General features: G+C 39.4%; 1 protein-coding gene across 2 annotated transcripts in view; it reads right to left on the bottom strand.

The window, feature by feature from the left end:
• LOC128490398 (excitatory amino acid transporter 1-like) overlaps positions 1 to 23,313 on the bottom strand; it is a 30,446-nt gene extending 7,133 nt beyond the window's left edge. Inside the window, exons 1-6 of one of the 2 annotated variants that reach the window (XM_053462260.1) lie at positions 23,266 to 23,297; positions 19,984 to 20,051; positions 12,821 to 12,911; positions 3,441 to 3,689; positions 3,019 to 3,156; positions 2,031 to 2,235 (exon numbers count right to left, since the gene is read on the bottom strand). In XM_053462260.1, the coding sequence (XP_053318235.1) occupies positions 2,031 to 2,235; positions 3,019 to 3,156; positions 3,441 to 3,657 (560 nt within the window). In that variant the 5' untranslated portion in view covers positions 3,658 to 3,689; positions 12,821 to 12,911; positions 19,984 to 20,051; positions 23,266 to 23,297. Of the gene's footprint in view, positions 1 to 2,030; positions 2,236 to 3,018; positions 3,157 to 3,440; positions 3,690 to 12,820; positions 12,912 to 19,983; positions 20,052 to 23,265 lie in introns of both variants that reach the window. The other variant, XM_053462265.1, reaches the window with a different exon arrangement.
• Between the last annotated feature and the right edge of the window lie 2,546 nt (positions 23,314 to 25,859).

The following is a 25,859-nucleotide window of genomic DNA, read 5'->3' as shown; positions in this document are numbered from 1 at the left end:
TGAATCAATTTACGTCTATTACAACCACATCTAAACAGCAACTATAAGAATTATGAAATATAGCATATCAAAGATTGGAAGGAGCTTAAGGAATCCAATCCCTCCAACTCCACCCAAAAAATGCTGACCAGACAAAAGTATCAGTGCAACTGAGAGGTATGCCATAGCCACCAAACAAGACAATCCCATGGGTTGTTATAATGATTTGAAAATTTTCAAACTTTGCACCAAAATCACATTTTTATACGATATACCTAATGAGTCAAATACCAATTTGAACTAGTTTAGAGGATTTATAGAGTTAACTCTCCATTAAACCCTGTTGCTCAGCAGGAACAGAGCAGCTACAACTACAAGTGAAGTCAGGATATTGATCCTGTTAACATTTAGCCGAAATTAAGTCAGCATTACAGCTATTAGATTCACTTACAATATACGTACACTTTCCCACTTACAAAAATGAATATTACAACATTACTTTAAATGATTTTTGATTTAACTTTATTTCACTGCCAGACAAGCTTTGATGGCCCACTTTATACTTATAACAAGTTGGGCATTTGAAAACAAATCTGAAAATGTAGGTTAGCACTGGATTAAACAACACAAAATAAATCACCCAGGTAACTTTAATTTTAACCCCTTAATGATAATTGTAGTGCCTGGCATGTAGCGGGGATGAAGGAGCTTAGAAAGTCAACTATTGCTTCCTTCGCTCATCCAGTGTTGCTGAAATGCCTCGATATCGAGGCATTTCCCAACAAAAAATAAAGACCGGGGAGCCTTGTGAGAAAGCAGCATGCCTTTCCCAAGATGTCGGAGCCTTTCTGCTGTCCAAACCCTCCTGAGTCCACTGCATTCTGATCACAGGTACTGCCATGAGCAATACTGGGCAATGTAGCCCTGTAAATATTAAGAAATATATAAAAATAAAAAATTTTTAGAAAACTTAAAAACAATAAAGACTCCGGTAATGGTATCATAGGGGGAACCAGCCAAAAATGTACAAATAGGTGCCCAAATACCTTGTGCCCAAACACTTTGTGCTTCCCCCAAAGTACAAAAAAAGGAAAAAATAGTGTGGAATGTCAGGGGGCATTTTATTGCCTTATAAATAGCAATATGTTACTTGTACTTACTGCCCTATAAAATAAAATAAAATAAAAAAATACATAAAAATATTATTTCTAAATAATGGTATCTAATGAAAGCCTTTCTTGTCCTGGACAAAAAAAATGCATGTGGGTGCTGTAAATGAAAAAGAAGAAAACTACAGCTAAACCCAAACAACGCAGAAAACGATTGTCATGAAGGGTACAACATTTGAAAAACAGTCCGGTCACGAAGATGTAACTCATCTTTCTTTATATTGGAAAGAAGATTTGTTCTTGCAATACTTCACATACTAAGAAAAAGTACTATGGCCATTGTCCACAACATCTACAACCATGTTTATAACTCTAAACTTTATTGTGACTGTTCTGTAAATGAGTGATAGAAATACGGCAGTGATCAATGCATGAATGCAGTGTTACAGCTTCAGTACAAATGTTGGTTTATGCGGCTGTGTCTGTATTAAGCAACCAGTCCTTATTAAAGGACTGAAGGTTTTGGTACAAAAACTGACCAGGACACATAACAAAACAAGAAAACTAGGTAGAGCTCTATACTTGAAAGCCCCAAACATACTTCCTATAAATGACTGATGGTTATAAGCCAAGAAAAATCAAAATGCCACAGGCACTCCAAAGATCAATCCAAAGTAAAGCAACCAAACAACAAGTGTCTTTCAAGCAATAATAATACTGTGCTGTATTTATAAAAAGAGAGTCTATGGAAAAGTGATAAACACAGAGTTAAACACCATAGCAACCAACGGAATATACCTGCCAATTTATCCATGTTTTGGACAAAAAATGTGTTATATAAATATGGTTTAATGTGATTTTTTGTGTAACAAGTCAGCATTTGAGACCAGTTATTCATTTCAGAGACTAAAATGCAAAGTATATGTTAAGGGCTTGTTTTACCTGATTAGGTCTAAAATGGCATCAGTTGCTTGTACCCTCTCAATTTTTCCCTGCGCAGCCATGTTCTCCTTGGTTCCTTTTCCTGGATGGATGATGATCACCATGACAATGCCAATGAAGACCGCTATAAAGGTGGTCACTGTGTAATATACCACTGCACGCATGCCCATCTTGCCTGATGCCTTGCTATCCAAAGCAGCCATACCTATAGCAAATCACCACAGGTTAAATAAAGTAGGTGGCACAAAACCTTCCAGAATTTTCTTTCTTGGCGTGTAGGCAGTAAGTATCATTATTTTGCAAAATTAGAAAAATAAAATGTTACATGTCAAATAAGCTAAAATACACAATTCCAATGGCCACTAGTAACAAAAGTTCAACACTATGATCACGGAGGTTGTAGGTATGTATATGCTATGGCTGAAATGAATAAATTCAGCACATAGCGCATGAAAATCAGTTGAGGCTATTATTATCATTATGGCTAGGAAAACAAAAAAGGTATATACATTCGTGTATTGCATGCATTCTACTGAAGGTTTTTGGTGTTACCTCTTTACTGGCTAGGACTGCGGTTTAACCTATGTGTGTATGCTCTCCCATCCTGGCGTCCTACATGGATTCCACCCAGTGGCTAAAAAATTGCATGTGATTTCATTGGTAGGTTTCGGTAATTCTATACAGCTATGCATGTTTTGATGCTTAATGTCACCACTACCCTATTCCTGTGTTCAAAGCCTTGGTTTAGCTCTGTCCTATGAAGGTACTCCGCAGACCTTTTAGGGTAAAAATCCTTTGGTAGATAACTTTTGTCTTGGAGGCCAAAGGGCTCAGCCTCTTCAGAAATGGGCTGTTGTAATTGAAGAGACATGCCTAGCTTAGTAGCTTCTTCTCCTTCGGATTCAGACCTTGACTATTACATTGGGTTACAGTTTGATTTTTTTTTATTGAATTCAGGTGATTAAAACCTTTAGAAGAGGGATCTTACCAGTCACCAAGCTGGACACAATGAGGGGCAAAACTAGCATCTGTAGCATCCTCATTAGTAGTTCCCCCGGAAAGGAGAAGTACTTAATCTGCCGATATGTCATTTTATAGGGTCGCAAAACGAAGGCCAACACAATACCTGGAGAGACATTAAAAAGTCAACTCTTAAGACTAAAGCTTACAGTACAGTTAATGTAACTAGCATATAAGTATTAAAAATGCATGAGAGTGGTAAAAATACAAACTATTCAATGAAAATAAGCCCAATCAGAAAATACATCTATTTAATAAAATCAGTTATTTATAATATTAATGAAGAATATTTTTTTAAAAATAACGTCATATTCCTCTGATTATAAAAATAGCATGGTAATAATGTTCTAACCTAAAGGTGACACAAAAAGAAAGAAACTAATTACGTACCTAGGACTACAGCTGCAATGGTCAATATCACGAAGGCATTCCGGCACAGAAATCCACGAAAACTACCCAAGGTCATCTCACGGATGTGCTTGCCTGCACGCGATGCTCTCTTCTGCATGGCATGCTGCCAGCTGTGCATTCTCCCCTCAGGGTTCAGACCTTTATCAGAGTCTTCCTTCAGGAACAGGCTATCAGCATTAGCATCTTTCTCACTCATGATCAAACTGTACAATGGTCCAGGAAATAAAGCTGTGGTAAAGGAAGCAGGACATTTTAATAAAAAAAATATATCACCACATAAGTTACCTTGGTATTCTTTGTAAAGGATTCCTCTTTAACATTGCTGTTGAACATCTGAATGTCTGACCAATACAGAAAATACAAAATGTCTAAAGGGTATAAAGCAGTTGCTAATACAAGAAGGGTGAACTTACGACTGTTTATACTTATTAGATACTTCACAAATTATAAAATATCAAAAAGGGAAGCCATATCTTCATTTGAAGAAAAAAAACAACTTTAGATACATTATTATTGCAGAATAATAATATAGATTAAATAAATTATGTCATGTTGAAAAATCTCTACAGGAAATCACCTTCAATAATGTAAGAAATGTTTAAATAATAAGAAAGAAACTAATTAATTACGTTTTGACCTGTACAATTGAATACATATGAAAAGGATAAATATCCTTACACCTCTACATAGCAAGAAGTTGTTTAATCCTTCACAATAAAAGGTTTAATTAAATATGGAATGCTTTCCAAGGCACGTAAATCTCACCACTTATTTAAATGTGATGGTACATCAGCATGCCATTGGGTTTATTAGAGCATGCTGTCATGAACTGGGTCCATACAGACGACTGTAATGACCCACAGCGCCCAAAGATGTACTTCAGGAGTTATTGCGCAGTAGCGGAGTTGGACAGGGCCTGGGACAGGGCCTGGTGCAGGGCAACAGAACTAGGTGATATCCTGCAGGCACCCTGGAGCAGACATGAGACATAGCACTAGAATCATGTGCGGGATGCTGCAGGCTGGGAGTAGGGAAGCTAAGCAGAGTAAAAGCTGAAACAAGCAAGCAAGGGACAGAGAGACCAAGCAAGAAACATAGCCAGACAAGACATGCATGTACAGGACACAACAAAGGACAGGGAACAAGGAACACGGGGGATGGAGTGAGGAGCCGGAATCCTCGGATGCTTCTCCTCGGATGCATAGGACATCTTAACTGGAACATGGGGAGAGGAGAGAGGAACTGAAACCCTCAGATGATTCAGGGTTGGAGGGCAAAGGTATGCAAAATACAGACACACATGGATACAGGACTAGCCTAGGACTATGAGATAACAACTGGAGATTGCATCACATCATATGGCCATAGTATTCTTAGCCCACCACTACGCCAAAGTACTCCAATATTCGGTGGGTCCTAGCACTAAACCCTGCCTACTGAATTACAAATAAGCTAAAACTAAACATTGAATCTAAACACAGAACCAAGAAGGACATATATTTAGACTGCAGATTGAGGCAAACATAACAAATGGGTGGGGCATAACTTATAAAGGAAACAGAGCTGAAGCAAAGAGCAAAGTGGCTTTTTTAGTGAAACATCACAGATAGGGATCAGAAGAGAAACTTGGGAAACACAGAGAAGAAAAAAGCTTCACTAATCACAAATGTATATGTCCACAGAAGTTTAATACAGTATATTCTACTATGCTACGTGGAAAATGGCCTTAGGGTCATGTGTGCAGTGTTGAAGTACAGGTATAGTTACATTATTACCATGCTAATAGTGAGTGTGTATGTGATTGTTAGTGTATGTATATGTTATAGTTAGTACAAGCGTGTGTGTCAGTGTGTATGCACTAGTATGTATGTTACTTGGGAGGGCAAGGGGCTGGAGGTCCAATCAGCTGTACCAGCCCTTGGAACAGAAGGTGTCAGCTCTTCCCTATAGAAAATATATAAACATATTGAGGTGCCATTGCATGCAGAAATTTTGGTGAAACTGCTGAAAGCACAAAAAACAAGTACATTTTAAAACACTTCCTGTAGTAGGTGCTGTTCTCCTTAAGCAAACTATGTATCACATTCTCTTGTTAAGTAAATAGTCCCTGGATGATTTTATCATACTTAATGACACACACAAAAAAATGAAGATAATTTTTCAGTTTTTCAGTGCCTACAGCAAAATTATTAACAAGACATAGTTTACACAATTAAATAGTTTCCTGGATGGTTTTGTAGGTTCAACAGTATTATGAGGTTTCTAAAATGATGTTTGTCTACTAAGTGTTACAGTACAGTAGTTCAGCAAATTCGGCACACCAAAGGAGCCTTTCATGTGCATCTCCACCACACAGTTTCCCTTTAAAGCTATTATCACAAATATCCTGGAGCAAGACTCCAGTTTAAAACATATGATGCAGAGGGAAGATGGGCAGATGATAAACTTTCTATGAACTAGTAAATGTTTTGGTTTGTCGTGTTGTTCCTAAAGGAAGATTAAAGGAGGACATTGCATACTACAAAGCAGCCTGTTTCAAGTAAAATGGGTCAACAGGCAATTGGGCTGATATATGTTGCTGTGGATGCATTATCACATTCTTGAGTAATGTATTTAAGTGAGTGGGTTCCATCTATTTTGCTCAGAATTTAGGTATAATGCTACTGTACATAAAATATGTATGCTTGGGTTATTTTCTTTGCACACTTATGTAGATTGTAATGCGTTATTTCAGAAATATTTTCACAGTTATTCATGATCAACTATAGCAACTGGCACTTACTTAGCAACAAGATAGAGTTTCTATAGCAATTCCATAGCAACCTAATGGGTTCTTTATAGAATCACACTTGTGTCTTCATATACACAAAGCAGATACACGGCCAACTGTGCTATAGGGTGACAGCTGGGAGGGGTGTTAAAATTAAGACTATACTTTAAGTGCGACAAGATTCTAAATTTACCGAGGTCTACATGCCCTTTCGGTAACACTGCTTCTTATAATATAAGAATGCTGGATATGCTATGATGTCATTAAACAAATACACTGATAATTTTGATGTAGTGTAAGATTACAATATACAACAAAATAAAAATGTTAGCTAGTAGTTTTAAAGGAACAGTGGATTCTCAATCTTCCAGCACACACCAAGGGGTGCTTTCAGTTGGAAAAAAGGCCTATTGGGGTAATTCCACCAGTTGCATCTATTTGCCACTGGGAAAAAAAATGACTGTGCACAAGTACTGGCCATTTATTGGCATAATAAGCTTTGTGTATATTATTATTTATTGTTTTCTATGGTGCCATTATATTCTGCAGCACTGTACAATGTATATTAAGTACTGGGAGCCTTGGAGGGACGGTAGATATCACTATTTAATTAAAATTACTGGATATTGTATGGACATTGCTTATGGACCATTCTATGGTGTTTCAAGAAAGTACACAGTATACTTGGAAACATTTTTCTGGATTTATTCTTCTGCAGATGCAACTAGAACTGGTAACCTTGATCCCCTAGAATAGACAGATGGCATTGTGAGGAAAAATATAATAATTACAGACAACACAGACCATCTTAAGTGAAAAATCAAGGTAAATGTTCTGCTGCCCTGGCTCCCGTCTGTGTCATATATGTGATTTGAGTTGTTTGAGCACATATCGGACCATTGTGTTTTAAAAGATAACAGATATATCAGCATGTATATATCAGTATGAGTTGTTCTCTGGGTTTAAAAATGAAATACCTCTATTTGCTGTTTAAAAAAGTAGAATAAAATACAGCTTTTGAAAGCTGTCACTAGATTCTATTTATCCATGTCAACCAGATCAGAAGTAAAAGATTGGAAAAGAGGGCCACGGGACTGCCTGCTCCTGCTAGCTGTGCTACAGACCTCCAAGGGCGAGGTAAATGAGAAAGGTTTTATAATGCGAGGACTATGGAAGATGCTTCCTACGGGGAGTTCACAGTCCTGCAGAGATGAACGATCAATAATTCAAACACAATGCTGCAACAGTGTAAAAAAAAATAAATAGGTTATATGTATGTAGGGGTCATCTTCCACAACCCTTATCAAGCACTTTAATAACAACGCAATAGCATTTACTAAGATAATTAACCCAATACATGACTGTAAGCTTTTAGACTGGTTTTTTTTTAATGCACTTTAGTTTGCAAGTTAAAAGGAATCAAGCACAAACATAATAATTTTTATAGGACCATCAAACTAAATCTTAGAGCAGAGGCTCAGTGGGATTGGCCCTTTATGAGGTAAAAAAAGCCTTTTGTGGCACAGTCCAGATTTTCTGGCAATTTCCTACTGTCCTAGATAGTTGCCCTACAGTCTTGGGAACATACTGGGGGAAATGCTATTGTCGTAAGGTGATTATTATGGTTAATAATGACAGGGTTATGCATTGAAAAGAAACTGCAATTCTCTCACCAACTTCTTCTTCAGCAAAAAAAAAGAAGACACCAAAGCCCCAACTGCCAGTCCAATAAGAGCAAAATAAAATAGCATTTATAGTCATGCTTCATTTGTTCCTTAATTAATTCATACCAAACAACTACCAGGTCTCAACAAACATGGATATATCAATCCTAAAAATCTAGATTGTCCCATGTTAATCGTGTCATAAAAATATTTTTACTTCAAATGTATCTTCAAATGTATATTGGTATCACACCATGTTCTAGTAACATGCACCTTTCCGAATTATACGTAAGGTATTTCCCCGGAATCTGAAGGCAAACATGTTCAAGCAGTTAGACTCCATAATCCAAACCATGCCAAGTGATCTATTCAGTGACAACAAAAATCAAGTTTTCATTCATTTACTTGACTAAGAGTATTTTTTAGTGAAATCAGGAAGATTACATGCATATGAAAACTTTTATGTTTGGCTGTTACTGCCTCTTTAACCTTCGCAATTTTAGAAGCACCGTAGCATCTTCTTTTTCTGCTCGCTAATCCCTGAGCCCTTTCTCCCTCTTGTCCTTATTGGGGTCATACCTTCTGTAAAATATGCAGATGGCCCACGTTCTGTTTCTATAAAATCGCCAATCCAAGATTTATCCTTTACTTATTCCCTGTGTTTTGTTTGTAGATCCCCCTCCTAATCCCCATCTAATCTCTTGCAGAGCTGCCCACGTTGACTGTTATTGTGTACTATACACCCCAATCCCACCATCTCTCAATTTAACTAGTATGTATAGGATAACAAAGATTGTATTGCTGCAGAATTGACAATAGTACATTTGGATCAGAAAAGCACCAAGTGATACACAGAGGACATTGGATCATAACCCTACAACTTACTTGCAATGTATATTCCATCGTCCATTGCAGACTCAAAATCAAAATGTATCTAATCTACTGAAAAATACCACTGAACTGTGCCATTATCACCCAATTGCTTCCAATTTTCTGAAATACCTGAATATTATGTAACCTGGTACAAACTCGTTTATAGACATACAATTTGCTGTGAAGCTGAATAAACATGATAATATAATAATATAATATAAAGATCTTACTGTCACATTTCAAGTGACTATTTCCAAGATAGGAAAAACTTAAGGGTGTTTAGTGTCACGACAAAACATATAGTAAAATGTGGGAATATGTGTATGAACAGAAAAATATCTATTATTTTTAAGTACCTTTTTATTATTTTTATTACATTGTACAGTTTTTGTAATGACGTTGACACATTTATAATATACCACCAAGTGTATGATTATTAAATGGGAAGTGCTATGGGAAACCAACCTCCTTAAGTATAAAATCCAGTGCTGCATGCAATAATGATTAAGTTATTTCTTTATTTTTATTAAAAGGATACTCCAGCCATCATATGCGCTTTACTGCCAATGATAGCTAGGAGGTAATTTCAGGTTTCAATGGTCTACCCTTAAAAATATACAAAATATGAAATATGATAATACCCTATCATTCAGTGCTTTCCTGCCACTGAATGGCTGCTTTAAGCAACCAGCCAGTGTAAAGTATCATCAGGCCATAAGGTAAGCACTTTAATTTATTCTAAGTTTGAAATTTCCAAAGAATACATATTCACATACTCACACAAAGAAGTTGAATATGTATTCTACTTCAGTGGGGCGGTTAGGGACAGTAAACTGCTGCTTTATATTACTAACCCTCTTCAGTGCAAGCTGGTTTACTCAGGCAACATTTGCAACGGTGGGGAGCGAAGAGAGGAGATATTCACATCAGGGCGTCAAATTAATTGAAATGCTACTTCTGCCAGCACAAATCTCAACTTCCAAAAGGGAAAAGAGCCCTTTTCTTCTAGACCAAAATCAAGTGCAAGATATATATACTGAATTAGCTATGCTGTGAGGATTTCCTTTTGCCAGTCTACTGTAGCTGGTCATTTCAGGCAAATATTCCTTCATTCCTCAGGATTTCTTAGGGAACATTGCAGAGGAACACATTGGTGTAACTACAGGGGTCCCGTGCCTCTAGGGCGCCTGGTGAGACCACTGCGACCACTTCTTGTTGTCTCCTTGAACTGGTATTAAATGGTTTATAAAGGGCCCATCTGACCTGGACCGCACCAATCCAGGCCAGAAGAGCCCTTTCTAAACTATTTTGAACTGACATGTGAAGACAGGAGCGTATCAGGGGTCACGTGATGTCACGGGGACCCCGTGGTGAAACCTGAGGCTGCTCGCACAGTGTGTGCGAGCAGCCAGAGTGAAAGCTGCAGGAGCAGCGAAAGGTAAGCAGGGGCGGGATATATCTGTTTGCATATATACGGTATATATATATATATATATATATATATATATATATATATATATATATATATATATATATATATATATGCATTTGTACTTGTGTGTGTGAGCATGCATGTGTACTTGTGTGTATGTGTGTATGAGCATGGATGTGTAATTGTGTAAGTGGGGTGAGATGGAGTGTGTGTTAGTGAGTATGAGTAAGTGTGTGTAATTTGTGTTTAAATATGTTGTATGTTGGAAGGGGGGGCAAGGGGCAAAGAAGGCACAAACTAGTTGTGTGGGGGCAATGATGGCACAGACTAGCTGTTGAAGTTGGGGGGCCCGGGGGTTTCTAGTGATGCCCCTGCATAGGAATAATTAGTAGTATCTCTAAAAGTATTTATAAGCCCACAACTACCATGAGTATTCTTATTTGTTAAGAATAGCACGACTGTAAAATATCCCCTACTTTTTGAATGTTTACGCGAGAAAGAAAGCTGCACATCCACAGTTATATTCTTCATGCTACTAGAACATTTATTCTTTATTTTTAATGAGAGGAACATATGTTGCAGGAATATAAAGAGAAATAGAGAAGAACACATTTTCTTTTCAGACCACAGTTTATTTCATTCCAGAAACGTATAAATGATGAAGGCCAAGTCTTTAACCCTAGTAATGCATAAAAGGAAACAATGCACCAGACGCTCACTGTGGTTGGACCTTCATAATACAGTATATAGGGATATCAATCAGTTGAAACCACATCTCTTCTGCTTTCCTACCACCCCTATTAGTAGTTTGCAGGAGAATAACTAGGAATCTAAATTAAGGGTGCTAGTGGCAAACAGAAGAGGTCATTATTTTTTGGGGTGAGCACCTAACTCCTAAAGAGTCAAAATGTTCATCATATATTGAAATGAAAAGATGGAAAAGACTAGTTCTTCAATGTGTTCCTTACGAACAACAACCATTTTAAGGTTATCTGTGGTCCTGTGAGTTGAAACAGATATCGTGCATGGTTGCTAGAATCTAAAATACAAACATGAAGGGAAAAAATGATGGTTTCACCAACAGGTGGGTGAGTTAATTCCCTAGTCTTCATTGTAATGGTTAATGTGAGGACCAACTGGCCCACCTTTTATGACAAATGTTAAGTCTTGCTTGTATAAGAATATATATGAGAATAGCCTTCAGTATGCTTCAACTATCTTAAATAGGCAAATATCTGTTGGCCTCCTTAATACCACCAGAACATGAGCCTCCTTAATTCCACCAGAACACGCTTTTAAATCAGGGAGTTAAAAATTGTAGCACTGCAACTGGCTCTATTCAATGAACCCTCTCCTGAAAACTAATTTTTGGTTCATAGTTTCATCTTCATGTTAAAGATGCTTCTGGTAGCTCAGTTCACAGCTAGCTTTCTGTTGCCTCATCCTCACCAGTATCCAGAATCTAGAGCTCCATTTATAAGACAATTTATAGATCATGACACATTGGATTTCAAGGACACAGAGGCTCCCGTTTTTGGGGTAGACATGTTTGAAACCTTCAACTGTATTAAGAGAAGTGAAGTTCAAAAAGGACACATTTTGTTAAAATATACATTAATATAAAAAGGACACAAGGATGCTAACACTAAGACATAGTTGAAAAATGTCTTTCATAGTATTAAATCAGATATATAATTTTACAGATTTGAACTATACATTATGAGAGGAGAATTAAGACCTTCTTATAACAGGAATTAACATGGCAAGTCTATTCATAAAACATAGTTTACTCGGTGAGATTATTCAAGCGTAAGTATGACCACCTAGTGTCAAGATTATGGTCCACCTTGTCAGCACAGCACAACAAGAATATTAGTCAAAGAAGACTGTAGTTAAAAAAAATCAAGTAGTTGCTTTGTTTTAAGTCGATCTGTTATCCAAAATATGTATGGATGACAGGGTACACTGCATGTGTATATATGAAATTATAGTTACTTAACTAAAAGCGCAATTGATGTGAAAATAAAATGTGAAAATTATACAGCTTCTTATACCTACATATGCCCATTCTGAAAATATAGTTAATACAAATAATACTTGCTTTATAAATCAAATATTCCTAAACATATAAAAAAATATTTCAATTGAACCTCTTAATCAAAAATATCAAAGCATCCCCATTCTTCATACGACTTGGACTAATTGAACGTTGTTACCTTAACAGAATAAACTGAAGGATCTGTCACATGTTCTAATTAAGCTGTTTTAGCAGCTTAATTACCAACCACAAGGAATGAAAATAACTCGAATAACTGAAGAATTACACAATTACACTAGTCGTTTGACTCTTGAAGTGACCAATAATGTGTTCTGATGTTTGTAATTAAGAGTAACGGAGAGGTACCCATCGGATATATTGCTGGAAGGTGAAAATGGTATGTCCTAAATTGAGTACATCAGATTAGGGCGCATGTGTTTAAGTCCTTACTGGAAGCAGTTTATCTACAATTATAAGGAGAAGGCAAGATATCTAACTATGTATTGCTGTATATGCAACCAAAAAGAAAATATAGCAGATATGGCTTGTATGAATACTGTATATGAAAGAAATATTATTTACCTTGATAAAGATGCTCTCTGTAATGCTACCTTAACTCTTAACTGTTCTGACTTCCACTCTTCTTGTGGGAAGGGTTTGTGACTTTCTGGAGCTGTAAAATGAATACAGAGATGTGTGAAGGAGGGAGAAGTAAGCTGCATACGTGGGAAGGGGTGTTACAAGGAGAGATAGACAGGGAAAAGCAGAATGGAGGGGGATAATATGTGTTTGTGTGTGGGTGATAGAAAAGAGAAGCAGTGGGTTGAAACAGCTAAATAAACTGATAGTGGGGGGGGCAGGGAGCACTGGTGAGGGAGAAAAGGGACAAAGGCAACATTTTATAAAAAAAAAACTGGTTAGTGATATGTGTGGCAGTGTGCAAGAATGTGAATATAAAGCATAATGTGAGAAAAATAGAGAGTGTAGACACAGAAGCTTACAAGTGACATGTGACTACAGTACAACTAATGGAACTATGGACAGAGAAATGGCACAGTATTGGATGGGACGGGGGGGTAAGGGAAAACAGTATAAATTACGAAGAGACAAATAAGAAACAATAAATAAATCATGTGCTGTATGGATGTGAGAGGAAAGAGCACCAGAAAAATATCAACATAAAAGAGTTTATTCAGAAGACTTGACACCTCACCAGGGTGCAAGGCACATAAAGGGAAATTGTGGGAACTTGTAGTGGGAAATTATAGGAAAACCCCACATTTACAATCCATAAATACCTCAATCAAATAATACTCGGTAAAGTCAAAGATTATTTTGAAATATAGAAGTGGACTAGACTTGATGCAGTAAAAACTATTTTTAAGACATAAAACTGGTTAAGTGCATGAAGGAAACATTCACGTTCTAGGGCCACATCAGTAATTTGGGGTATTATTGGGCAGAAGCATTCAGTGGCTGGTAGGTTGTCAGGAGCCACAGGGATTCGAACGTGCAACCTTGTAGGAATCTAGGTGTATCACCTATCCACTGCCCCACCAGGTAGATCTTGGGTTGCTGTTTCTTATTGCCTCTCCTTGGCCATGTTATTCCTGCATGCTCTGGACACACCTGCCCCTCGTTCCAGCAATTAAGGCCCAATATAAACCGGGCATTATCCTAACCTCAGTGCTAGAGCATTGTGTTCCTGGCCTGGCATACTGATCTACTGCTTTGCTGCGCCTTAGCTATCTCCCGTGTATGACTCTTGGCTACGTTAACGATCCTGATTTGTGTACCAGACCCCGGTCTCAGACTTACCTACCTTCCAAGCCGTGTGCCCTGCCAGAGGACTTCCAACCCATGTGCCCTGCCAGAGGGATTCCAGCTGTGCTCCTACCACTTGCCTTGCCGGTATGTTTCCAGTTTCCTGCCTGTACTGAGTGTGTCACCCCAAGTTTATATCCTGCTTGTACACAGAACACCTATAGATGGCGCCCAAGAGAAAGACTAAAGTTAAAGTGGAGCGCAGCCCTGAACTGGATACATCAGCCTGCCTACAGCCATGCTCTGAACCCGAACCTGCATTGAGACTCCTACCAGATCCAGCACCCAGAGTCCTTACATAGGTGCACATTAAGCACATATGGATTGTGCTTTTCCTATAGTGTTACACTATTAGTTTGCTTTTATTTCATTTAGTGTATCTTATGCCTTGGTGAGGTGTGAAGCCTTTTGGATGCAAATATAAGGGAAGACTGTCCTGGTGACTTTTTTTGGGGGGGGGAGGTGTAGATGACACAAAGGGCCAACATGTATGGAATAGATGCCAAGAGTGCATTAACACAGATTCAAGAGTTGAATTTCACATGAGAGGGCACAAGCGACAATGAACACAAGGAAGGAAGGGATGATTAAATAAAAGGCAAGAGTCTTATGAAGAGAAAAAGGCATAATTAAAACAAGAGGCATTTCCATATAAAATGTTTGGGTATTAGTTATGTAAATAGTGAGTTTTGTACAGTCAAAATAAAGCAGGTTAGTGCAGTGGAGTCGGCAGGGGGGGGCCAGAGGGGGCCATGGCCCCCCCTACATCATGCTGTGCCCCCCCGTGTGCCCCCCAGTTGAAACGCCATTTTTTTTTTTTTTTTGTAATAGACGCGGCCGGGGGGCAGGGGTACGTACCTGGCGGGCCGCTCATCTCAGGGGTGGCACCACGCTGGCACGCATCCAGAAACGATGCGCGCTGCAACTGTGGCTGTGCGTCGGGACTTGATGTCAAATCCCGGCGCACAACACTGAAGCCACGCCCACCGTCTTCCTCGCTCCGGAAGGACGGGGCACAGAAGAGGAACAATGAGGAGGAAGAATGAAGAGGAAGAATGAAGAAGAAAAGTGACAGTGACAGAGGAAAGGTAGGACAAGATTCAGGAAGAGTGGATTAGTGAGTGTGTGAGAGTGATGGGTGTTGTGCTGAATGTTTGTGAATGAGGGTTTGAGATAGCATGGATGTGTGGGGGGGATAGCATGGCATAGGGAGGCTGTAATCACATTCCTTTCATGCCCAGATTCCAACATGTAGTGGCTGCCTAGGCATGATAGGAGTGTGATTGCTGTCATCAATTATTTTTTTGGTTCAACTTTGGTGTGTTAACACTTTTATTGCACAGAATAATTCAATAACAGTATTAATATATATATATACAGCAATCACGCTCCTATCATGCTAAGTCAGCCAGCACATGCTAGAACCTGAGCATGATAGGATTGTGATTGTTGTTATATATATATATATATATATATATATAAAGTCCAAAATTAACAATTGCACTCCAAATGCCAAATTTCTGCCCGGTGCCAAATAACTGCAGCAGTAAATAATATAAAGTCCAAAAATAGTTACCGGCACTCCAGGGACTTTGCAAATGACCACACAAACAACTTCGGTTTTTAAGTGACTTAAAAACCGAAGTTGTTTGTGTGGTCATTTGCAAAGTCCCTGGAGTGCCGGTAACTATTTTTGGACTTTATATATATATATATATATATATATATATATATATATATATATATATATATATTAATATTGTTATTGATTTTTTTGTCTAATTTTGGTGAATGGGAATGCCAAGTGAATGCAGAATTTTCAGTTTCAATGCAGAATTTTCATTTCGGTGCATCCCTACTATGTACTATGCCAGTCACTAAAGTGGTAAGCCTACATCACATCAATGTTTGGCTTAGTATATAGTGATAGGGGTTGTACTGCATAATCCCTAAGTATATAATGATAACAATTATGCTGTACCCCGTCAATGTTTGCCTAACCATAGAAACTATGCATTGTGTGTGTGTGTGTGTGGGGGGGGTGCCACATACAGGATCTGCCACAAGTGCCGAATACTCTAGGTACGCCCCTGCATCGTGCGGCAGTCAGACCCAATGGCCATGCCTCAGCTCTTCGTCCCACCTCTTAAAAGGGGTGGGATGAAGAGCTGAGGCACGGCCATTGGGCGGCGTGGTGCGTGCACGCCGGCCGCTTTAATTTTATTAGGCGCTGGTGGAGTGACTGCCGCACAGCGGCCGCTTTCAATGTCGCTCGCAGCCGCTTTGATGGCGCAATGGGCCAGTTGACTAGACGTGCCCCCCAGGCCTTAGGCTGCCAGCCTTCCCCTGGACGCAGAGGAGAGAGAGGCGCCGAGCGGTCGCTGATGAATATGTTTTCAGCAACCATTCGGCGCCTCTCACTGTTCCCCACGAGGCCTTGGTCGCGGTGCCTTGGTCGCGGTGCCAGCATTTCAAGCTGAGCACCAGAATATGATGTCATATCCAGCGCTCAGCAGTGAAGCCACGCACACTGCGCCAGAACAGGGAGACGGAGGCCTCGCGATCCCACCACTGGACTTGTACAAGGTAAGTGAACTTCAAAGGGGGGAGAGGGTAGTGGGAAGTGAGAAGAGGTAGATAGGTTGTTGCTAACCCATTTTCCATTTGCGACGCTTCCAGACAGGCATGCACGACTGGATCCTTTCTGTGCCCTATTGTGGGGCACTTTCTATGTACCGGTATTCATTTTCTGTAAATGTGTTCTGGACAGGGTTGGATGGTGCACATTGAACATGTCGGTCATACTTGTCCTCTGTGCTGTAATGACCCTCCAGTGCTAGTTATTGACCTTCTTTATCTAGTGTTTGTGTAGTTGCTTTCTTAGATTACAACAACTGCATTTAAATATTGGTTTACTCCACTCCATTTTTGCTGAAGCAAGTGCAATATATGTATCACTAGAGCAGAAGCTGATATTAGTGCCCCTAAGTGCAGGTCATACAAACTCTAAATTCTAAGAAGTAAACTCTAAATTCCCTAGATAGGGAGGGAGACGGGGTAGATAGGGAGGGAGAGGGGGTAGATAGGGAGGGAGGGAGGGGGGTAGATAGGGAGGGAGGGAGAGGGGTAGATACAGAGAAGGGAGGGTGGCAAGAATATTGAAATAAAGAGTCAGAATGAGAGAGAGAATGAATGGATTAATGTGTGGATGCATTAATGAATATGTGTAAATAATTTGTGTGAAAGAATAAATGATTGAATGAAAGTGAATTAGTGAGTGACTGTAAAAGTGTTTGTGTGAATCATAGGTGTATTATTGATTTGTCAAAAAAGCAAAGATGGTATAAGCAGGGCGTTTAAGCACTGGGGACAAAGATGGCACAGGTAGTGTGTTTATGGGACAAACATGGCATACGTTCAGCTGTTTTTGGACAATGTTGACTCATGCTGGGCTGTTTGGCGACAAAGCACGTCCTATGTATGTGTAATTTAGGTGCTGGTCAGGTTCTATGTGGGCAATGTGGACACCAGGGTTGGCTTTCGGGTGTGCGACCAGTGATCTATGCCTGTAATTTAGGGGGGTTTATACCTTTTAATGCAGAGTTTATATGTAATTCCCAATTGATATATACCTGCAAAGCTGGGTTTTGTGTTATTCTGTTGATCTGTATCGGCTATGTTTCTATACATTATTTATGTTTGCCTGCAAATATAGGATTTGTATGTCTTATTCAGTTGATCAATACCTTGAGTGATATTTCCATGTGTTGTTTTTTGATCTATACCTTCAGTGCTAAGTGTACATGTGATTTCCAATTGATCTATACCTGCAATGCTGGGTTTGTGTGTTCTGTTGGTTTATACCTGCAATGCTATGTTTCCATACATTATGTATACTTGCAAATACAAGTTTTTTTATCTTATTCAGTTGCATGTGCTGTTTCCATGTGTTGTTTATTTGATCTATACCTGAACTACAGGGTGTAAGTAAAAGAGCGGTATGGTTTAGTGAATGAGGGGACAAAGGGACTCTGGGGATGATTACAGGGGAGAGGACCTCTAGGTGCAGGACTGACTCTCACAGTCTTCCCCTGATCTGCAAATATTTTGGTGTGGTAGCGGAGGGAGTGATTGCATGCAAGGGAGCGTTGAGCGGGGCCCAAGGAAATGCTTGGGTAGGGTCCAATTTTTTCACTATAAAATATATTGGCAACAGGGTCTAATATTTATATATATTGGCAGCATTTTATGTATTGGCAGCAGGGTCTAACATTAATATATATCAGCAGCAGGTGATAATTTTAATATATATTGGCAGCAGGGGCTGATATATATATATATATATATATATATATATATATAGGCAGCAGGAGCTCATATTAACATATATTGGCAGCAGGGGCTAATAATATTTATTGGCAGCAGGGTCTAGTATTTATATTCATATTGGCAGCAGGGGCTAATATTTATATATATTGGCTGCAGGGGCTAATATTAATATATATTGGCTGCAGGGGCTAATATTTGAATATATTGGCTGCAGGGACTAATAATATATATCGGCTGTAGGGGTTAATATTATTATATATTGGCAGCAGGGTCAAATATTAATATATATCGGCAGCAGGATATAATTTTTATGTATATCGGCAGCAGGGTATAATATAAGTATATATCCGCAGCAGGGGCTAATATCAATATATATCCGCAGCAGGGGTTAATATTAATATATATCGGAAGCAGGGTGTAATATTTCTATATATCGGCAGCAGGGTCTAATATTTATATATATATATATATTGTCAGCACGGGCTAATATTAAAGAACGAATACATATTATGTAGTTAAAAATGCACGTCTAACGTGTGTGTGTGTGTGTATATATATATATTATATTTTATATATATATATAGTATATATGTACCGTTTTATAATCGGCCCCCCTACTTTGGTCCCTGGCCCCCCATGTGCCCCCCCTAAATATGAAAGCTGGAGACGCCACTGGGTTAGTGGTTAAATCTCTGATTGCTAAAGATAAAAAATATTGCTACTGGCAGGAGTCTCCATCTGCTCCCAGTAAATTGCCACAGACACAAAGGCTTATTGAAAGCAAGGAATTAGGAAAAGGTATTGCTAAAAAGGAGGAATTCTCAGTTGAGCCCAAATAGAGGTTTCTGGGCCATGTGTGGCTACATTGCTACGAAAGTCCATAGGCATTAGCACCTATCAGCAATTTCCAGTAAATAAAGTTAAGTGAACTATAGCTCATATTGTTAAAGTTGGGTAGGACTAGCTAGTTGTATGCAGGAAAGTGTAACACACTTAGAAAGACAGTAACAGTGGATACACATTTTTGCTAGAAATGTTTGTATTAATAGCATGACACATATGATTTCACAGTTCTTATCTTCTTTGACTTTGCCAACACAGAAAAAAGTGTTAGGTTACATAAGATTTTATTATTAAAAATTTTATATACTGAATAGGGGTATGAAATCACCATCAAAACTGGCAAAATCTGCAAAATTATTCCCCTATTTTATAGAAGTAGAAGATGTTGAACTAGAAGAAAAAAGTTGGAAAGCATGGTCATGACAAGGAACACTTTTTTTTATTGTGTTTACCTCAGATCACTGCTAGGGTAATACATTTGCTAACAAACAAATATCTTTAAACCAATAACACTTGGAAAAATATCAAGCTGTAGGTAGTTGGAAATGGAAATAAACGTAAGGTGGTCCACTACACGTAACACACCTTTGTATAGCCCAACCCAAAATTTCAGATACCTAAATCAAGTGCTAGGGGTATGGCTGACCCCAGAAATAAGCAGGTGGCATGACCACCCATCCTCCCAAATAGCCACCCCATGAGGCTGTAAGTGGGAGCTGCAGTGAGGTCTGTGCTGCAACACCACATACCTCAATTCATTTTTTCACTTCTCAGGCTGATCAAGAGATCTCATCAACCAGCCCATGCTGCCCAATGTCTGCAAAAAAGGAGAAAATGTGTCACCTACCTGAGAAAGCACCTGAAAACTGGACTGTTGGGAGGTATATCTCTGTCACCAGTGAAGCCTTACTGAGTATATTCTACAACAGGTGCCCTTCATAGACAAAGGTTCCACTAATTTTTGATTATATCATTAGAGTACTAGTTACTCCGCCCTGTGTGACTTCCTTATAGCACATTACTCCTAAAACCAATGTTGCCTGGTTTCCCCCCCCATTTCCCCAAATTTTCTTGATACAAACCCAAGCTGTTATATTTAGTCCCAATATGGCTTACTTGTTGACAAAGGAAAACAAATCTTTAAACATGTACATTGTATTAAAATATAACCCTGAAAAAGGACCTATTTGTGCTAATGTATATTTCACATACATACACAAATTCATTTACTCTCATTCTCTTCGTTTCAGACAGTTATGATTACATATACAAAGTTGTTCTGTCTAGAACCAATGCCTACCAACCTACTGATCAAAAAAAGGAAGAAACAGTACATAGGATAATATCAAAATAACGCCTAAACCCACAAATGCAAATTCTTATGTGGCCCACACTTTAAGATTGTAAGGCATTCCTACAGCATAATGTTTCTATAACTCTCTGCTCTTACAAGAAAACTGGTTAGCCTATTCTCAAAAACCGTGAGCTGCTTAGCTGGTTGGTTGTCATTATTCTCAAACTGGGCACTCAATCTATGGCATTAGAGTAGAGTCAGAGCACCTTCTAGTTAGTTGCTACGGCTGTATTGCAACAGTAACCAATAGCTACAGAAACTGGAATCCCACTCAAGGTTTTTTATTATCATGCAGCACCAACAGCTAAAATAAACATTTAGTAATCATATTTGTGTTCATAATTTTATCTTTCAAAATATTCACACAATAAATGAACAGCACAAACAAGCACCCGTCTTTCTATCCCATACTGTAGAACATACTCAATGCGCTCCAACGGTCTACTATATCAAAATGAAATGTCTGCCTGCCCTGACAATATACACACACAAATTCACCACGCAATATACTAAAAATGCAGTCTAAAGTTGCCATATTGCTATATATTGCAGACCAATAGTACCAGCCTAGGAACAGATATATATATAATATATATATATATATATATGTCAGCAGTGGTGGACTGAGACCATCAAGGGCCCCGGGTAACAAAAAGTAATGGGCCCCGTGTGGCGATGCCCTCCCTTACTTACCATGACTCTTCCTGGTTAAGCCCCTCCCATGTGGTAACACATCATCACAATCTTATCACATTTATTTTGGATAATATGGGCAGCAATTGAAAAATACAACAAAACTGCACATGTAATCTTAAATATATAACTATATAAATACAAAAAAACTAAATCTGAAAAATATAAAAGTAAACATATTTACCTACATGGGCTCATTGAAAATATGTAAAGATTTTGACACAGTATAGGTGTTCTTAAATAGAAATGTTTTACCAAACGGTTAATGGACTGAATTGTCCTCAATATGGTGAATGTCTATGGGTTCATAGGCTGGTCCTCAAAAGGGAAATGGGTCTAAGGGTGCTGACACTCCAGACCCTTTCAACCCCTCACATCGGTAAAAGTGATTTTTTGAGGATCATCGATGCATCTTCAGATGCGATCAACATCTATCCTTTCATCCCAGACAATCTCGGGTTAAATGATGGGTCCGCAGGGGGGTAATGAGGTTTCAGTGGGATGATAACTTAATTCCAGACACCTCCTGGAGCGCCTAAGGGTGTGAAGAGCTGTCAATGGATTTTCAGGGATGCTTAACATCACTCTCCCAAACTGCCATTATACCCTAGGACATCCATCCCTTCATCCCAGACTGACAGGTGTGAAAGCATGGGGCTGTGGGTGGAGGAACGGCATCTTAAGCATGTGATAGGCATACCGGGGAACCCCTTGCATGGTGTGGGTAGGGGGTTCCGCTGATGTTGCTGCTAATGTCGAATGACACACAATATTTTTAATAAGAAAGTGGGCAGGGAGTGGAGCGTGCCCATCACCCCCTGAACTTCACCATAGACCCTCCTCTGAGCTGCCATCCCCCATGGGGACCCATCCCTTTACCCTAGACTGGGGTGAAGGGGTGAGTCTGCAGGGGGCTGACAGCAGCTTGGGGGGAGTGAAGGACCCTGACTGAAAGTGCTGTCATCCCAGACAATGCCTTCAGAACCCTTCACCCCCTGAAGTTATAGGCCATCAAAAAGGACTGTCAACACAGAAACCCCATTGAGAACCCCTCCTTCTCCTGAGCTGCCATTGGGGACCCATACCTTCAGCCCAGGCTGCCTGGAGAGAAGTTATGAGTCTCCAAATGGGTGATGGCAGCTCACAAGAGTGATGGGCCCTGAAAAGGCTGTCTGGGTTTACAGACCAAATTCCTCAAATGGGGAAGACTATGCCATCTAATCTTGGTAATAACTATTACAGATATAAGAGGGACAACAAAAAGGGTACAGATCTACATTTAAAATATTAACTCTATGATATGCTAATATATGATGATCATATTATCCCTTTAACTGGGAATGCCTATGGAAAATGTAGAGAGCAGGGCCCATCAAAATCATTGCCATCAATCTTATAGCATTTTTACATACAGGGACACATCATTGCTATTTAATAGCACTCCGGGTTAAAGAGACATTCTAATTACTAGGCAAAATAGACTGATACCTAAGTAAAAGCTATGCCACGAGTAATGATTCTAAAGTACACTGCTCAAGAAACCTTCTTTCGCCTGATCACTTCTTAGTTTAACATAATTTTACAGTTACTAAGAGGTTACTAAGTATGGTCAAAGACAGCATTCCTTACCAGATGAATAAATTATGCTGAAATGTCATGACCATACAGCAGATAGAGACAACCTATTAAAAAAGATAAACATTAAATAACTGAAGTAGTCCTATTGCGTAGCTTAAAAATAGTAGGAATAATACGAAAAAAAAGGATGCCGTATACCTAAAAATGAACATGTTAAACAGCTGCCATGAACACATGTTCATTGTTAAGAACACAAGCGTGAGTTAATAACTTGCCGGGATAATACAGAAAATATGTAACTAAATATGTTGCTGACCAAATCCAAAACTTGTAGACTATCTAAGGAGCAATCTATACAAAACTCAAGCTAAATTCCTTTGGTTAAAAGTGTACTAAATGTACTTACTGTGTAAAAGGAGCCCAGACCATATGGATACCGAGAAGAGAGAGTTGTGAAGCTGGAAGTGGAGGTTGTGGGAGTGACTTTGGGTGGGAGGTAACCCATTAACACTTTTGCCGCCAAGTCAGTCTTTAATGCTTTGTATATGATTCTGTGTAACGTACTTTATTTGTATCATTACGTGTCACTGCCACTAGGCCATTCTGTTCTTAAAAATGACTCAAACTATTTAAGATATCACTGTTAGGTCTGTATTCTCCACTGATGGAAATTGCCTTTATGAAACATACTAGCACTTATGTTACTTTGTACCTACACCAATCAGCTTCTAAAGAGACAAAATATTTCTATTTGATTAACTAAACAATATTCATAAAGTGAGCATCCCTTTTCTTTCTCTCTAATATTGTGTAGGTCCCCCTTTTGCTGCCAAAACAGCCCTGACCCGTTGGGTCCACTAGAGCTCTGAAGGTGTGCTGTGGTATCTGGCACCAAGATGTTAGTATTAGATCCCTTAAGTTGCGAGTTGGGGCCTCCATGGATATATCCCGGTACCATGTGTTCTCCAGGTAAGCCACACACGCACCCGGCTATCCATGTAAAAGAAAACATGATTCATCAGACCAAACCACCTTCTCACGTGCCCATAGTGGCTGCTTTCGGCAGCGGTCAGCATTGGCACCTTGATTGGTCTGCAGCTATGCAGTACCATATGTAACAAACTGCAATGCACTGTGTGTTCTGACACCTTTTTATCAGAGCCAACTTTAACTTTTTCAGCAATTTGAGGTACAGTAGCTCGTCCATTGGATTTGACCACACGAGACAGCCTTCGCCTCCCTACGTGCATCAATGATCCCTGGCTGCCTATGAGCCTGATGCCGGTTCACAGCTTTTCCTTCCTTGGGTTTCTTTTGATAGCTACTGACCACTGCAGACCAGGAACACCCCACAAGAGCTGCAGTTTTGGAGATACAACATCACAATTTGGCCCTTGTCAAAGTCGCTCAGATCCTTAGGCTTGCCCATTTTTCCTGCTTCTACTACATCAACTTTGAGGATGAAATGTTCACTTGCTACTTAATATATGCCACCCACTGATAGGTACCGTGATAACATTACCAGTGTTATTCACTGTCAGTGGTCATAATGTTATGGCTGATCAGTGTATAAATAGATACACACTACCGTATGTGCTCGATTATAAGACGACCCCCCAAAATCCGAATATTAAGTTAGGGAAAAAAAGAAAAAAGCCTGAATATAATATGACCCTATAGGAAAAAAGTTTAACTAGTAAATGTTAATTCATGTAAACTATTTTTTTAAATAAAAGTTATGATTGAGAAAGATATATTTTTTAGTTTTTATTTCCTTTTATTTTCCAACCTGCCCCCCAGTTATGCACATGTGCCCCCGGGTTTTCCTTATACCCCCCTATGTGCCACTGTGCCCCATGATATGCCTTTTAACCCTCTATATGCCACTGTGCCCCATGATATGCCTTTTGACCCCATATGTGCCACTCTGCCTCCAGAAATGCCTTATACCGCTATATGCCACTCTGGCATTTAGGGGGTTAAAAGGCATATTATGGGGCAGAGTGGCATATATAGGTAGGTATAAGTCATTTCAGGAGGCAGAGTGGCGTATAGAGGGTTAAAAGGCATTTATGGAGGCAGTGTGGCATAAAGGGGGTTAAAATGCATATCTGGAGGCAGAGTGACATTAAGGGAGTTAAAAGGCATATCATAGAGCACTCTGCCTACAGAAATGCCTTATGCCCCCCATTTAACACCCCCCCCAACTTACCGGTACTTCTGACTCCCTGGTGTGTAGTCAGGGCAGCGAGTAGACATCTATTCGATTTGTGTAGGCAACTTCCACTGCAGCCGGAAGAAGGTGCCGTTAGCAGCGTACCCAGTAGATCATTTGTGAGATCAGGCACTGATGTTGGACAAGAAGGCCTGGCTCGCAGTCTCCGCTCCAGTTCATCTCAAAGGTGTTCGATGGGGTTGAGGTAAGGGTCCTGTGTGGGCCACTCAAGTTCTTCCACACCAACCTCCTCCACCCATGTCTTTATGGACCTTGCTTCGTGCACTGTCAACAGTCATGCTGGAATAGAAAAGGGCCTTCCCCAAACTGTTCCCAAAAAAGTTGGAAGCATAGGATTGTCCAAAATGTCTTGGCATGTTGAAGCATTAAGATTTCCCTTCATTGGAAGTAAGAGGCATAACTGAAACACTCAAAAAACAGCCCCATACTATTATCCCTCCTCCACCAAAGTTTACAGTTGGCTCAATGCAGTCAGTCGGGTAAAGGCCTCCTGGCATCCACCAAACCCAGACATGCCCATCAGACGAAACAGAGCCACTGGACTCTTCAGCTCACGCGACATGTGTCTCAGCACTTTATGTGACTTTATGTGGTCTTCCACTTTGTGGTTGAGTTGCTGCTGTTCCTAAACACTTCCACATTCCAAAAATACCACTTACAGTTGACCATGGAATATCTAGCTGCTTCTAGCAGGTATGACATTTTGTGAACTGACTTGCAAAGGTGGCATCCTATGACAATATATCTGATGAAGATAAGCATAC

Source organism: Spea bombifrons, chromosome 1 (genome assembly GCF_027358695.1).
Source record: "Spea bombifrons isolate aSpeBom1 chromosome 1, aSpeBom1.2.pri, whole genome shotgun sequence".
NCBI lineage: Eukaryota > Metazoa > Chordata > Amphibia > Anura > Pelobatidae > Spea > Spea bombifrons.
Note: the sequence above shows the minus strand (reverse complement) of the source record. Positions and strands in the feature narration are given on the sequence as shown.